Source organism: Rhyacophila brunnea, unplaced genomic scaffold (genome assembly GCF_057557595.1).
Source record: "Rhyacophila brunnea isolate RB1 unplaced genomic scaffold, BYU_Rbru_1.0 scaffold_6, whole genome shotgun sequence".
NCBI lineage: Eukaryota > Metazoa > Arthropoda > Insecta > Trichoptera > Rhyacophilidae > Rhyacophila > Rhyacophila brunnea.
Window position 1 is genome coordinate 17,121,795 of NW_028233276.1, and position 17,630 is coordinate 17,139,424.

Consider the following 17,630-nt stretch of genomic DNA (forward strand, 5'->3'; position numbering starts at 1 on the left):
CAAGTAACCATAGGGGATGGAAAACAACAGAAGACATAAAAGAATTAATATTGACTTCAAAAACATTAGTTGATTATTTAGAGGCCATCCATAGACCTAAACCATATGTGGTTTTGAGCCGTATACTCACGTATCTACTTAGTGAAAATATATTTCCATGAACAGAAATCATAAGTTTAGTACGGTACAAGGTTCAAAACCACATGCAGTTTCAGTGTATGGGTGGCCACTTATTAACTTTGCTGTTGTGCAAATTCATTTTGAGATTTTAAGATTCAAAGGTTCCTAAAAAAAAATGTTGGGAAGTTCGACTAGTACACAGATTTGGAATGCAAATTTGAAATATTTAACCTTGACTATCCAAATTCAGGAAATTATTTTACATTTACAGGGAGAAATGGTAATTAAAAAGTAATTATCTAGTCAGCAGCAATGTGTTAAGGAATGAAAAGTTATTCTTATGTTGAACGTTAAACCAGTAATATCGTTTATATTAATTAGCTTTTTCCAAAATGACGGTAGAAACATCAAATAGAAAATTTCTCAATGACAAAGTAGTTGTTGATGGGTCAATATTTAGACTGATCTATCAAACTATCAATGAGTACACATTGATTTTTTTCATTTGAGACCAGTCTATCCTGTCAGTTTCATAATCAGATCAGCATCATTCATAATCTCTGACATTCTCTCATCTTTTTTCTCCCTGGAAAATTGACTTTTAATATTATACTTTTGCATCCAACTGCGAAGGGTTTTCGTTGGAATGCCATACTTCTTAGCTGCACCGTAGACGCTTGTACCATTTTTAACCGCAATCAAACCTTCTTTGAGGTTATCGAGAGTGTAACGCTTGTACGATTTGACACGTTTAAGGTCCATGGCAATACTGCACGCGAGGAAATTAGTATCCGACATATCGGGGGAGGATAAAAGCGACGTCGACAAGCCGAAGAAAGGATTCTTCATGGCGTCGCCTGTCGCCGTGTCGAATAGGGAGCGCGTGGGATTAGTCAGCGGGGGCAGCCCTGGATTGTAGGCTTCGCGGCGCCGTATTCGCCGCAGGGCCGCCACCTCAACTGCAACAAGTACGGAAAGAAAACAGCCCTTTAGTATTTAATTCGCAATATTCAATTGACAGACAATTTTACATTCGTTGTGTTCGGTATTCTGAGACTAATTCTGTCGATTTTTGAAAAAATATACAATTGGATTTCGTTCAGATGAGTTTTCATAAATAGATATATTATTTAATTGTTATGTGCTCACCCTTTATAGGTAAATACAATGTTAATAACAAACGAAATGAATGATTCAATTATTTGTCAGATTCCAAGTAGAAATATTGTGTTTTGACTTTCATGGAACTAAAAATATTATACAATCTGTGATTTTAAAACTAAAGGGCTATTATTCTAACCAATTGCTGCAGTCTTCTGTTCTCATAGCACAATTTTGTAAGTAGCATAAAAATAGATTAAAAAAAACATATTTAAATGTCCATTATGACCTATAACTTGCGGCGTGGTCTTAGCGCTAGTGTCGTGATATATTGTGAGCTATTAATAATTCTTCAAACTGCTGCACTTCAACTTAGTTATCAGTTGCTTGCAATTATGATAAATTTAATAATAATACATGACGTGAATATAATTTAACAGTGTTTAAAACTGGCTAGTTATATTAAGTGAGCATTGTTTTATTTAGACCAGTAATTAGCAACTGTTTCTATAAGAGCGACACAAGGTTGTCTGAAATATTGTTTTTCCTACTGTTAAGACTTTTATAACACGTATGTAGCAGTATGTTTTGATAAAGTTGCTTGTGATTCACTGACTGTGATTTGTGGCCATGTTTCACAATGTGTTATAGTTGTCTTTTTTTCTGTGGCGATTTTTGTCATTCAATTGCATGTTGAACAAGATATCGAAAGAAATATTCCCACATATCGGTTTAAGTTGTAATCAAGATGGCGTCAAGTGAATTTGTCAATTCAATCAATAAAGTAAAAGTGTCAAACAACATGTTGATATGAATCATCTATCACCTCGGTTACTTGCTTAGGCAACCAATTGACTCTGATGTTGAACGACTAAAAATAGAAAGGACGTCAAATTCATTTAATTCAACTTGCAATCAACATTATTGAAATGTGGTTCCCACTTATCAATTGACATTAATGGCCACGTAAAAGCGCGGTATAACCGTCAGGTAATGATCTCTACTCATCACGAGCCAGCAGATTAAGTCTTGTTTATAAATTGAAATTAAATAGTGGAAAACGCTGTTCAAAAGAGTACGGGACGGGGTAAATAATAATGAATGTGAAAACTTAAGTATCAGTCCAATCTTTATTAATATTTATTATTGAATATATAAACCTCACACAAGTATCAATCAATTCCTATAAATATGTCACATTGCAAATATAACACAATATTTTATGTAATAATATATATTATAATATGATGATTCGGATACAGAATAAATATATTATTGTAATCATTATATTATAATTTTAAAAACATACAAATTCATTACACACAATATGCAGGTATAGTTAAATATATATTTATGTATATTATTTTTAGAACTAAGCATGACATTTCCTAGAGCACCTTCCAAATACCAAAACACATTTCCATATAATGAAAATTTTTAAATTCAATTGCATTATTCCTGATATTGTCACTTAGGCGATTCACACTCAATGCGCAAAAAATTCTATCGTCCATAAACTATTACCATTTTACCATTCAAATGCAGATATAGTAGCAATTATCTTTGTACAGAATAAATAAGCCAGCAATAATCAATCAATTTTGATGCTGAATTTTATTATTGGTGTACAAATAAATGGCTCTCGGCGTTACAAAATTTTCCAATACACAAAAAGAATTATAAATTATATAAAACATAATTTATTCAACAACTGATGTTTTCTACGACATACGAATGGTAAATCCGCTTATGAAGCCGCAGGTTTAATTCTTGCTTCTAACAAATTCACATTTTGCGATGTGCGTTTGGATCAATACGTTGAGCAAGTGGCTGACATTCACATCGAATCGTAGAGCCAATGAAAAATATGTTTTTCTGTGAACCTACTGTAACTTTAGTACTTCTGAGTATTTTAGTTTAATGAGAATCATTTTATTTTATATGCGTGTTAGTTTTGAGCCTGGCACACCTTAAAGCAACCTATGCAAGAGATGAGGAATGTTTACTTCGTTCGAAGCGGGGAAGTAATAATACTGGGTCATTAATTCCAACCCATAATAATATATTTGAGAATTCGATCGTGTGGAAATATAAGTTCTATCTTACTCTCCCAATATTCAGTAGTCTATGAAGAAATTAACAAGGCTACGTATGTATGTATAATATGGGAATGATTCATGCAGCACCAATCTAAATCGACTCCGCCCGATTCACAATTATGTCGCTATCAATACTGAGGATTTCTAGCTATATTAATTACAGGAAACTCCACTAATGGAAAAATCTATTTGAAACCCATCTTCAGTGACTGAACGATGAACATGAATAATTGTCTTCGTCTAAAATATGACACATTTACGATGGATTATGGATTGAATACATTGATAGCACGTTACTAAAATAAATAAGTGTTGATTTTTTTTTATAATTGAAAATGATAAAAAATAACACAGCTTACTTCAAATTAAGAACAAAGTACGTACGTATACATCTTGTATAAGGTGTAAAAAAACAAATCACTCAATGTCAAAATCAAACATTATAAAAAGTATCTACGTTTTGGAAAAAACCATTAATTAAATTTCTGAAATTCCTATATTTCTACAAAATAATGCGCAATGGTTTTTATCTTTGGTTTATTAAAATAATTTTATGGCATTTCCTTTTAAAAAAGTATCTCTATATTACCCTATATTCTATTAAAAAAAAATGTATTGCTGTAAATAATATGACTACTTTAGGTTCCTTCTTAAAAATAAACCACCTTACCCCTATTGCCGTTGGTCAATAACTAAAAAAGTTATATTTTTATTAATGATACATGTGGGAATAAAAAAAATACTTAAGTTTTTCTACTTGAGGATTCCAATTCCGGTTTGGTGAGTAAAGGAAATATGAAGTTATGAAACTTGTATGGTTTTTCTTTCTGACACATAAGTTAAATAAGTTAAGATAAATTATGTAGAATGTTTATTATTAAAAGTGGTGATTCAATGAATCGTATGATCCATATTCTATCAATTTGGCCCAATTCAGTAAAGTTCTAAAATTAAGTACCCTTTCCATTATTAATACTCTGCAGCATTTAAAAAAATGACAAAATCACTTATTCCATTGATTCAATTCAAATAATTGAACACAATGGACAATATCTGAAAGAATGGTTTGAGTCATGTAAAATTCATACACATTTGCAAAAAAGAAACTTTACACTAAGTATATTAAAAAACACAAGATACAAAAATCTTTTAAAAAAGATTTAATAACTAATATTAATCATAATAAGCATGAATTGCATTGTTCAAATGTGTCACTATCGTAATATAACCCTCAATTCAATAGTGACAAGTGAATGACAATTTTTTTTTAATCAGAAGCATTAGATTCGTCAATACAGTAAATCCTTAATATAGCGAGCTTCGGATATAATGGACAAAATTTATCTATTCATCAAAAAAAATTTAAATTCAGCTTAATTACACCCATTTCCGTAATATCAGTGAGATAATTAAAAGTTAAAATAAAACATACCTAAGTTTTTTTCCACAGCGGGATTACCAAAGAAAGCGGCCCGACATCGAACATTAACGTCACACCCACTTTATTATAAAACAGACTTTTGACAATAATTAACGAACCCCCCTCACCCGAATTAGTCCATTATATCGAGATTTTACCGCATCCTGTTGTACAATGGTATGTTATCGAAGTGTTATTTTTTCAATACGTGTTTGATCCAGACCGGGGGCCCGTCAGTCGGAAAAATTGCTCACAACCATTCTTTGTAAACAAGTTTGTCAATATAACTTCCACCCTGTGGAATCTTTAATGCTCCACTTACAAGAATGGTAATTTTTCTTTTTGGAATTCAATAGTGGTATATCAAAAAATATAGATACATAGTACTTTACTAGAATATAAAAGGTCATAATAGTATATGGTTAATTATGTATTTCATTAGCTCCAAAAATACGCTGTGACTGATGTCAAAGATCTATAAAATTGAAGTCACTATTAAATTGTGGGTATAATTTGATACATTTATCGGATTACATATTAACTTTAAAATACCATTGACATATTCAAAAATAAAGAATCATAGACATTCTTCCAGAATCCACAATCTCTTTGAAAACGATTATTACATAATAATAAATAAATTACATATATGACTACACACTCAGTCTTAAGGAATACATGGGTCAATAATTTCCTCACTAAATCCTACAATCTAATCAATATCAGTACAGATCGAAGAGATGGCATGGCAGCGCACCCGTATCTTAAAATTTTGCAATCACTGGAGAGATTATTCTGTAAAAAAATTCAAGTTACACACTTTCCATAATAGTTACAAATAAATATTATTTTGGTTGTTAGGCAGTATATAAGCTCTATATTTTACAATAATGGCGTATCTCTAGTGTACAAAACGGCCAATCATCGTCATATTATAATAAATACGACTATTCGATTCAATAAAATTTTTGTTCCAGAGGAATCACTTTTATATTTCAATATTACATAATATGAAAGTGTTACTTGATAAAACTTGTAGATATCTAATTATGGCTATAAAATTTCAAAATTATTAGAATATAAAAGTCAATACATAATATTTGCATATTTTAAAGTAAATACATTTTTATATGCGACTCTCGAATTATGAAAAAGTCATGAATGTTTTTTCTATGAAACATATTGAAAACAGTTTCATTGGAAATATAATATGATATAAAATTAGAGTTATAAAACCACTATTAGTAAGACTCGGTAAGATCATGCCGCCACAGATATTTTAATCAAGCATTTTTCAATTCGTCCAGTCCTGCCAACTGTTCCACATTTGAAAACAGAACCTGTTTCTTAATTGTAGCAACTTTATTCGCTTCAGGCAATTTATTACTTACATTACCGGCAACGGGTATAGCCGCATCATCTTTAAACAAATAATCATCCTCATTATGTGAATCTTGGTTTCCGCCGACGACATTATCATCGAATAAAATATTACCCGACATGTCCATTATCTGAGAAAATTCGCCATCTTTATTATCGGATACTTTTTCCTCAGCATCTTCAAGCTTGGTTAAATTGTCAGGAAAGTTCCCGCCGTCGACATCTTGTGAAATTTTGTTTAAATTGGGTTCCGAATTTAAATCGGATTCTGTAGACTTTTTGATACTGGCAATGTCATCCTCTTCGCTCGAAGCGACATGTAAGCCGGTCCTAAAAAACTCATGAGACATTTCTAAAAAGTGTTTGAAGACTTCAGGGTCATTATTATCATTCTCTCCTTTGATGGTGATGTTCTCAGGCGTTCGGTCAGGCAACAGCAACTGATTGTGGGCCGTGTAAGACAGGATATGTTCTCTCGTGAGGTCGAGTTTGTGTTTTTTGTTGTTTTCCACGAACTGTTTGAGCTGTTGAGGCATCGGGAAAGAGGATTTAATATGCCAGCGCTTCATCCAGTTACGCAGAGACTTTCTCGGCACCTTGTGAGTCTGAGCAGCCCTGCAAACCAATAAATTATGCCGTCAATACAATGTATAACTATGGTACAATAATTATTCAAATTCAATTAGATATTCGATTATTAGAAACAGTGTACATATTTCACTAACATAATATAAAGATGAGAAAGATTTTCTTGATTAATTCTATTTTGATTAGTACGCAGCTGTCTTTCCTCATTACCTACAATGACCGAAACAGTGTTCTTCGATATGAACATATGAATAACTGCCCAGAATGCATTAATTAAACAGATATTTATGAGTCCATTTTAATAGTGACAAACTGACTGTGGTTTACTGAAGAGTTGTCTTTTGTTCTTTTTATTTTGATTTAAAATCAATATCAGAGTGATGTATTCAACCTAAAAACATATTTGATCAACGTGCAAGTGAAAATTTCATTAATGGGTGATTACTCGATTGCATATGTACAGCTTTATAACTCACCGGTAGATACTTCCGCCCTGCTTGACGTCCATGAGCGCTGCCCACATGGCTTGATTGGAATACCTTCGATTGGGATTGTACTTTCCCATCATGGCTTGCTCGATGGCTTTCCTCGATATACCGGAAGAGCTGACCTCTTTGCCGGCCAGAAACTGTTCCAAATCCGAAGGCATCAGCAAATCCACCAGGTCCACATTCGGATCCAAAATATTTCCATCTGTAATATTTTGCTTATTTTTCTTTTTATTCACGCAAGACACGCCGACAAAATTGATATTGTGTGACTTTTTCGGCATGGGCATCTCCCCCGTGTAATACTGCAGCCATTTTTTTTCATCTCCGTCATTGGCCATTTTTTGATAACGTTTCAAATTACTATTATCCTTGGCTTTCGACTTCAGGCTGGCTTTGGAGTCAATCGAAGTGCCCGTTGATAGGCTCACCTCTAATTCTTGATTTTGCGCCAGCCATAATTTAAGATACTCTTCATCTTCATAAGCCAGTTCTTCCATATTGTCATCATTAATTCTATAATTATTTTCTGAATGCACAGACACACCGTTACTGAATGAATCGCCGTTGGTTGGTTCATCATCGTGATCATTCCTCGACCGTTTCATCGGACGATTTAAAATATTGATATCGATATTGCACTCGGGATTTTTGACTACAATATTTGACAGGTCAAAGTTATTGTTCTGGGTTGCTGTACTGTAAGCTCGATCTTTAGATTCTTTAATTGGGAATGTTTTGTCAGAGAGTTGGCTACGCTTATTGAGTTTGTTCATGAGCGGATATTGAAGAGACTTGATACTTCTTCTGTTGAACAGTTCAGATTTGGATTTCACTCTTAGCTGTGATGATTTTCTATTGCCATCTGAAAAAAAAATGTATACATTATAATATTATCTCAGCAGACTGAAATAGTCTAGATATATTAATAAAGAATCAATTAGCTAATTGTGTGAGAGATAATAAATAATTTCAATTACATATAGGATTGTAGAAAACTATTCTAGCTTAAAAATAATTATTCTACAATATCTACTTGCAATAGTAATATGTAATGTATAAATAAGCTACCTACCTTTATTTTCAAATGTCCATTCACAATATGTCCTTCACTCTTGAAAATGTTAATTTTTAAATCACGAGCACATTTTTAAAGTCACTTGTTTATAATTCAACCGAAAACAATAAAATTGTGAATATTTCTCAATCACACCGGCAAGGATGATACATTTAAAAGAAAAAAATCGTACGCGAGTGGATTGTTTGATTTTTATTAATCGCTATCCACCCATCGCGCGCAACGAACGGCCAATGAAAGCGGGAAAACAGAGAGAAGACACACTGCAAATAAACATTTCCGTTTTCAAAACATTAAAAAATAATACTTACCGCATTGAATCAAAAATATGCAAAGAAAAATTATAAAGCAAAATGTCTACTGGGGTGGGAAATAATTTAAGGCCGGTGTAAAAACCATAAATTTAACAATATATTTTTGTAGACAAATTGAGAAAATTAACTGGTAAGTCCAAAGTGCATCCACTTTTACACCCTTATGCAAAAACATGCATATTTCCTAGATTGCTACAAAATCCAGAATATTACAGTCCACAATGTTGTATGTAAAATGGGGGGAAAATGAACTATTTACATACAAGTTTACTATACTACAATTCAGGATTTAAAAGCTCGAAATCTATATTTACCAGCTGGGTGTAATTTGGTTGTGACTGCTAGCAATTGACTGAAAGCTGGGTAACAGTGGCTAAGGGTGGGTGTGGGTGTAGGCTGTTGAGATCTGACATAAATAGTGCGATTAAACTTTGTCAGTCATATTTTATTTGTTTTCATTGAGATATTAGATGAAAGAATATTTTTGATCTAGAGTAGAACCTCGTTAATAAGAACACGGATAATTCGAAAAAACCATACCTTTAATTCGAAATTATTTCAGAGTCCTGGCATATAAAAATATTCAATAAATTGTAATAAAGCACACTATTTGATGAGCCAGTCATTGAAAATTGTGATAGACTTTTCGTAAAACATCATAAATTACTTATTTTAAGAAGGTAATAAAAATAATCCTAACATTTTATGACCCATTAACACACACGGAACCGTAAATGTGGTAAGCACATCTATGATCGTAAACGATATTGATGAAAATCAAAATTTTTTTTTTAATTTCAATATTTTCCCCCATACATTTCATAATTCGAATATTTTTCGATTATCGGTCCCGTGGAATTCGTATTAACGAGGTTTTACTGTATTATGGTTTGGTTGAGGCAGGTTTTAATTAAATTTTAAAAACTAACCAATACCATCTGCAATTTGTATTCTTAGTTCAATAAAAACAAATAAGTATGACTGACAAAGTTTAGTGGGCACTATTTATGTCAGCTCTCAACAGCCTACCTCCACCCTTCACCACTGCTGGATAAGTGACAGTGATCTTGGAACTTTTGGAATCTATGAATAGGACAATAAAAGCAAAAATGACATATATATATGCATATATAATTATATATCGTGAGAAATACATCTTAGGCAAAGTGAATCGAAATAAAGATTGAGTTTAGGCCCAGTTCGTACAGTCCACGAATAATGAATTAAAATATTTGAATATGTTTAATAAATTGACATATATATTATTCTATTCTCATTATACGTATAGACTTTTCCAAATTTCAATCTTGCTTCGAAGTTATTGAGGTTTTATAACAGGTCTATGGTTTATCGAATGAAGTAACAATAATTAATGTGGAAATTAAAGCAGTAACCCTATATTTTTTACCCTAAATTGTATGATAGATATCAACCCATGTCTTACGTAGGTAGGACATAATGTAGGCCCTATGTAGAACCTACATTATGCAATATTAACACGTTTTTGATTTGGGGGAAAATAATTTCGTTTAGGTAACTTGCGGTTGTATTTTTGCTATTGCTTCTTGTTTATACGCATGAATGTATTAATGGAGTCTGACCCTAGGACGGCCTCAAGTTCTATTCAGGATCATGGATTAAATAAGCAGAAAGCGAGGTTTTGATTCATTTCAGAATACACAAAGCATTAAATTGGACTCACCGGAATTAGGTAGGCCAGTGGATCCCGTCTGTAGCAAATCTTCTTCAGTCTGCAAGAAAAAATACAGTTGATAAAAGTTCTTATAACATCTGTGGTTTCGGGGTAAAAGTGCTTTAAGTCAGTTTGATTGCAGTTGAGATAATCGGTTTTGAAATAAATCACAGTTTTCAAAATACTGTTGCTTAGAAGTTAATTGGTGTATCTGTTTATATTTATTTTATTTATGCACAATTAAGTTTTTGATATTGTGTTATATTCAAAGTTTTGAATAAGTAATTTTAATTTTCTCAACTTAAGCTATTTCTACTACTCTAATATCTGTTTATTTTGCTTACATGTGACAAAATCTATGATACATAAAAAAGAGCACAATTCTTTACACACATTGTCATTAAAATCTTAAGTTCATAAAAACACGACTTAAAACTTTTACCCCACAACCAGATTTATTACTGTCTACTCTATTACGTAATTTACTGTACTTTATATACATGTGGACCATGATGACCTGGGGGTTATCGTAACAAGCTTTTTTACAACAAATAATTATTGCCAATCACTAATAGTGGTTTTCAAACTTCGCTTTTAGAGTAGTGATTTTTTCACAGCATCCTAAAATGTGTGTTCCGTGTAGGTACCCAATCAGTGATGCCAACCGTACTATAATTATGGTACAATACTATAATTGTAATTCCGCGAAAAATGTAAAATACTATAATTTTACGCCAAATATACCAAAATACTATAATTTTAAAGAATTCAAGATGAAAAATGTTCCTGTACTATATATTTTTCAGAAATACTATAATTTTTACGCCTTTGTACTATAATCAGCATAGAAAAAAATGGCAACACTGTACCCAATAGAAAATTTACTCTTCGAAATGAGATTCAAGTTTTTGAAGCTTTTCTTGCCATAACAATCATCGCAGCATATAAATCTATCACAGTGGCCGTGCATCAGCGCCATTGAACTGAGATGACAAGAATTACTATTTTTCAAACAGCCTGCAGCTACCCACCTCTACTAGTAGATTGCACACTTCAAATACCACTGGCTCAACACTTTACATCCTTGTCAGACTAATAAAACATTTGGAAGGATTTGAACCCAAAAACCCACAACTTTAGAAAGGTCTTTTGATTAAGGATTTGGAAGTATGTAAAATTACCAAACATTCCAGAAGTCTATACATATCACAATAAATGATTTTTATGTACAGAAAAACAAATAAAAAAAATACAATATTCGATTAAAGTATGTAGGTACCTGATCACCACACTCCATATCATCATTTTCCATCTCTCCATAGAACAAACCGTCTTCTTCGACAGTCTCCTCTTTAAAAACTCCCGAGCCCTCGCCGGTATTACCGCCTCCGAGCAAATTGGCTTCGCCGTTCATATCATTCAAGAGCGACATATGTCGGGTGGTGGTGCTGCTACTTCTCTGGTGATTTCTCGCATTGGAGTTGTTTAATGTGGCCGTGTTGCTGGGTTGGGATTCGTTGGAGGTGGCCGTCGAGGTTTGCTCTGAGATTGCGGTCCGCCGCGGATGTAGTTGCGCTGCCTGTCGTTCCAATGAACTGCGGCCTGCTGTCTGATCGCTGTGGTGATTCGAAGATGGGTGAAGTAGGGAGGATTTGATGGCTGCTGAGTTAAAAAATTAATTAATAATATTAGTAGTGTTTCAACTTGCCGATTATTCCACAGAACATTTACGATAATATTCATTTATATGTTCACTTAAGGCCCTTTAGAGTCGGCCATAATAACTGGCAGTTATGGGTTGTTGCATATTAGTGATGACTTGTGGTCTGCGGATAAGGGACCTAAACATGGGGCTGTCAGGGAAATTACGGGAAAAATACGTTGTATTATTAAGAAATGTCATCTACACTGGGTCACCAAGAGTTATTCCATGACGAAGTTACAACTAATTTTTGAAGAGGTAGTTAGTGAAATATCTATGCTGAACCCAATGGAATTCTTCTGCCAACTTGTTTTCCTGAAAAGTCGTAAATTTTCAATTTTCACTAGTTATTATTTGTCGTTTTGGAAAACAACCGGGACAATCGTCTATTCCAATAAATTGGCATTTATGTGAATGTACTACTCTAATATATACATAGATATGTTATCTGAGCTGACTGGTTATCTGGATGATTCATATTATGAAATCTTACTGTCAGCCGTTCATTTAATCCTACAATAAGGAATCTTCGAATGGAAAGTGTGAGCTGGAGCGACTGTATATATTGCAGTGGTTTCAAGATTCATCAAAGGCACCATAATATAAAATTTGAATCAGCCAGAATCTGACATTCACTGATGTCTATTCACATTAAATATTTACAAGCTAGAATTGAGAAAAGAAAATTACTTACAATTGCTGACGTCTTTAAAGGCGGGTGAGATAGGCTTGTCGTTAGTTAGTGTCGGTTTTGATGGTTCATTATTTTTGGTATGGTGTTGCTGCGCCGATGAGTGGATGGGAGTTTCAGGTTCGCTTCCCGGCTGACTGCTTCCGCTTCCTAATCCCCCAGAATCCGACCCGCACAGACCTAATGCCAATAATATCATAAAATACATGTGCACGTGAAAATGTACATGGGGTTTCGTCAAACTAGTCAGTGCCTTTGACATAGTAGTGTTGTAGAGATAGTGTACTGATTATTGTGCCATAATAACAATTTTATTTTTTACTTTGGACGTCACCTCATTATCAAGACTAGTTAGACATTTGAATTACTGCGGTGCGTGCTGAGGATTAAATGAGTAGTGACATAATTTAATCAAAAAATGAATTGGGAGCAGTTTTCACATCACCGTGTATCAGCGTGAAAAAACATTTAACTGCATTGTATGAAAATTTATAACTATTTTATTCCGAACATTGGATTATATCCATGGACATGGTGTCTGTGTCCGTGTTTCGTGTCCGGAACTTGTACGTATACAGTTCCCCGTGAAATGTTGTATCGGAAATATACGGCCGTATATTAAAGACAGTCAACCTCTTTGCGTCGTATAGTACTGACATAAAAGCTTACACTTTACAGGAAGCCAACAGCAAACAAATTTTGAAAATAGTTGATATATTGGATTATTTGTTAGGTTAGGTTATGTTTTCATTCTTGAATTTTGCCAAAATCAGCTATGAAAATTGAATTAATGTTCATATTGAATCTAATAAAATTGGACACCATATAGTATACGGACATCTCTTTCCAATAGAAAGTTCACGGCTTTTTTTTTTTTAAATTTTACGTACAATTTGTAAGTATATTATTTTCATAGCAACATAAATACTTTGTGGCCTGATTTATCATTCTCCATTCTCCATTCACTAAAAACATTAATCATAATGAATTAATTATCAAGTTTTTTTTATTTAAATTGATAATTTGAGAAGAAAGTTGAAAACGGTAATATAGAATCTACAATCACATATTTAACTTTAAAGTTGATTTACATGACTTAGTCATCGGTGCACTTGTATTCATTCAATCCTGAACAACTATTGTTGTCGGTGAAAACATTTAACAATGTAATACTCGAGTAGGGACACTAAAAAAAGAATAAAAAATGTGTTACCTCTGATCTGTAAAGCTTCAGCAGATTTTAATAAACTAGGCAGATCATCTTGAGACACGTTCACCTCTCCTTTGTACATGAAGTCCACCAGAGATTGCATCTCTGAAAACCTGTATTAAAAAAACATGAACAAAGTATTAAAGAAAAAAAAATCTAGTACTTCAATACCAAACTCGTCACAGATAATTAATATGATTGCATAATCAGGGCATGGCATGTGAGACAATGTACTTGTGTTTGGGAGACTTGACCAAAACAGTACGCTTGATTTTTTATTTAAAAATTCGCACAATTGATGAGATGGTTCGAAAAAGAACTAAGTCGCCTTCACAACTGCAGAATGGTAGATCACCTGAACAGTTTTTTGCCAGCGAGCACTGTGCCTACAACTAAACTGAAATTTAGTTATTATGAAAATGTAATCCAAGATATTTTTGCTGTTTGGATGGTAGTGGAAATGCTCTTAACCCGGGGGTCTGTAATTAACTCTAATATTATAAAAATAAAATGATGGTCTTACAAAATTGTTTATTATCGTTTACCACTCTACTCCTTTAAAATGAAAATAAGACTTGAGAGCCACCTGCCGTCCATCAGAAGGTAACCAGAAGTCGAAAGGCTACCGTAGGTACGATAGAAAGCAAGGCTTTTATTTATGAAGTATATATGTATCCTGAAGTGAATTATTTATTTCAATAGGATGAAACATAATATGCCAATATGAGAAAAGGCATAGTCATCTATCTATAAATGAATTTATTAAACTACAAAATATAGATATCTTTAGATGCAATGTGATAATAATATACTTAACATGTATTATTTTATCTTCAAACTTCCTGTTGCCATATAAAACAACTAGTGTTGTGTTGCACATGCCGGTATTGGATACTTACATTACAATCAAATTCCAACAACTAATTGTTTATCTATCAAATTCAAAACCATAATATTGTGATTCATAGATGTACTAGTGTTCAATTTGTGTACAAAATTCTTTCTGTTCTCTTTCTATGAAGTAAATGTAATAGTTATGTTCAATAGAAGTAAGAGATAGCCAATGAAACGCTGTACAGATTGGTAACTTTTTACTTTTATGAAGTTTAGTATTGATGTCTTGCAGAAGCTAGGGTTAGTACTGTTCGTATCTTACATTGATGTACATTATAAAACTATTTATAAAGGATAGTAAATAATATTTTTGTGTTACATTAATAATGTTTATAGTGTACAAATTAAGATCAGTCAGTCACGAAAATCTATCACCAGTACTTCAATTCATTTGTAAACTTTCTGCATAAAGTAGAAAAAAAAACACCTGAGATATTTGACTAATAAACATATACGTCATCGAATGCTTTCGGTATGGTTGAATAAATTGGTAACTATAGCAAAAGTTTTGACAGCTTTGAATACATTGTAAATTAAATGCAAATTGTGGCCTGCTAACCTCTTCTAGGTTCGTAACATGAATGCAAGGTGTTTTAGGTAAATAAAATCTTGAAGCACGACTATGACATTAGCTACAACTGAACCAGCCTGCAATGACTGATTGCATCATTATCCACAGTAACCTTATAAGTGATTAGTGACAGGGTTTTTTAAAATTCTTTAATTGATATAATATGCAGTGGTAAACGGAAAGCGCAATTACCTCATATCCTTCATGAAGATGATGGGGTGTTTGCAGGGGTTCTGTATGAGTAGCCTCTCGAAGTAAGTGGAGCAAGCGCTGAGCACCACTTTGTGACATTTAATCTGTCGGTTCTCGCAGGCCAGCGTGACGTCCACAAAATTCTCAGTCGTCAACAGTTTTGGGAAAACCGTTTGCAAATTTGTGTGGTACGAGTTCCACCTCACGCAGAACTGCTGCGGTGCCAGAGACATCTTAAGTTTCTTCTATTTTCTCTTTCTTTTTCAATATAAATATACTTTTTATTGAGTGCGAATTTCTGTCTGCACGGACATCTTTGGTAGTTGTTTATAACCTTTGGTTTGTTTTGTCAATTGATGAAATTTCGCATTGTATTATCGCACATGTATGATAATTTTTTTGTACTCTGTCCGTCCAATACAAAAATATAAATTTGCAATATTCCACCGGCTTGATTTCTTCAATTTTTTTATCTTTGGCGTTCCTCGCTCAAGTTACTATTTTTTTTATTATGACAGTTGTATATATTAATTTACATGACAAGACTAGGAGTGTTTTTTTTTTTTAGTTTAAATGACTATTTCATAAGATAGCTACGAAACTAGCTAACGTGTATTGCGATTATAATAATTTAAGTTTTATGATAAAACTTGACTAGTGACTTCGATAGGTCCATAAATATTACATATTTTATAAAAATATACTTTACACACACACGTAACACGCACAAAATATTAAAAACTTAATTAAGACATGTATATTTTTATCAAAAAATCAGTCCACTTTTTGATAAACAAAAATTAATACTTTTAATTGCACAAATTATAAATATTCCTCTACTTTAAGTACGCGGTTATTTTTATATATCGAGTTACGAATGAGAATAAAGCTTGTCGGCGCGTCTCGATGATGTATTACATTTGTTTGTTGAAATAATACTGAATTTTTGAAGTGCGGCGTGGGGATCTTTCAATACAGAAGCGGCGACACCCACACGGGGAGGACAATATTATAATTCCACATGACAAAAATAAATATTTAAGTTAATACTTTACGAGATTCCCCTACACTTGCACAATATGCTCATTAAAAAAATGAAGATTCCATCCATGCGCGTGTATGTATATAAATAAAAGCAAACATGTGTTCGACACATTTGATAAGTATAATTTTTTACATCACATTGTAAACGAAAGAGTTTTTGCGTTTTAAAATTAATCCACAAATAGATTGTTTAAATGGGTGTTCAATTATGATGGATGTTCACATATTGTTATACATTTACAAGCAGGGGGCATTTTGGTTGATTATTTTTAGACAGATTTATTTTATGAAGTCGATTATTAATTGTGAGTCGGTTTTCTGGTTGCAAATTATTGTTAACGAAATCCTGAAAACAATAGAGAAACAATCATCAATAATGACCAATAAACATTTCAAACAAGATTTATCATAATATACCAGTCAATCATGTTTCTTAAATTTGTCAACTTCATTATAGATTTTAATGTTCCCAACCAAGATTATTAGTCTTTGGCTTCTTCAGGAGTCATATAACGAACCGACAATTGTCAAATGATGATTTATATTATGATAGTTTACAAATTATAGATACATTTGAATTTAAAATCAATTTCTATCAAGCACTGAAGTGTGTAGTTGATGTGATCTGAATGTGATTGCTGTAAGTACCGATATGTATAACCATCCTTCCAAACAATCCAACAACAATAAATTGATGCATCTATTATCAAACACAGCCAAGTCAGTTGCAATTTTTTTTTTCAGGAGGCAAAAGTTTGATTGACTACCTTTTCATGTAATTTTCACAGCTTCATTTAATGTTAAAAAAAATTCAGCTGAAAGAAGTGTAAATATATTATGACACGGCCGCTTTTGTCATATTAAATTAATTTAAATGATTTTTTCATATGAAATAATAATTATTATTCATAATGAACAATTTTATTGCTTTGCATAATTTTAAAATAATTATTTATTAAAAATAAAGTTTCACCAAAGTGTTGTACAGAAAATGAAAATTAATGGGTAACAGTAAATATAATAAAATAGCAAATTGTCACGATAC

The 17,630-nt window shown here is 32.6% G+C and overlaps 1 protein-coding gene across 5 annotated transcripts in view; it reads right to left on the reverse strand.

The window, feature by feature from the left end:
* The window catches only part of LOC147065316 (uncharacterized), a 30,536-nt gene that overhangs the window by 10,280 nt on the left and 2,626 nt on the right, over positions 1-17,630 (reverse strand). For 2 of the 5 annotated variants that reach the window (XM_085956319.1, XM_085956320.1), the window contains exons 2-8: positions 15,542-16,931; positions 13,888-13,997; positions 12,678-12,854; positions 11,561-11,943; positions 10,291-10,339; positions 7,185-8,061; positions 5,086-6,735 (exon numbers count right to left, since the gene is read on the reverse strand). In XM_085956319.1, the coding sequence (XP_085812445.1) occupies positions 6,024-6,735; positions 7,185-8,061; positions 10,291-10,339; positions 11,561-11,943; positions 12,678-12,854; positions 13,888-13,997; positions 15,542-15,774 (2,541 nt within the window). In that variant the 5' untranslated portion in view covers positions 15,775-16,931 and the 3' untranslated portion in view covers positions 5,086-6,023. Of the gene's footprint in view, positions 1-492; positions 1,080-5,085; positions 6,736-7,184; positions 8,062-10,290; positions 10,340-11,560; positions 11,944-12,677; positions 12,855-13,887; positions 13,998-15,541; positions 16,932-17,630 lie in introns of those variants that run through there. The other 3 variants (XM_085956321.1, XM_085956323.1, XM_085956322.1) reach the window with 3 other exon arrangements.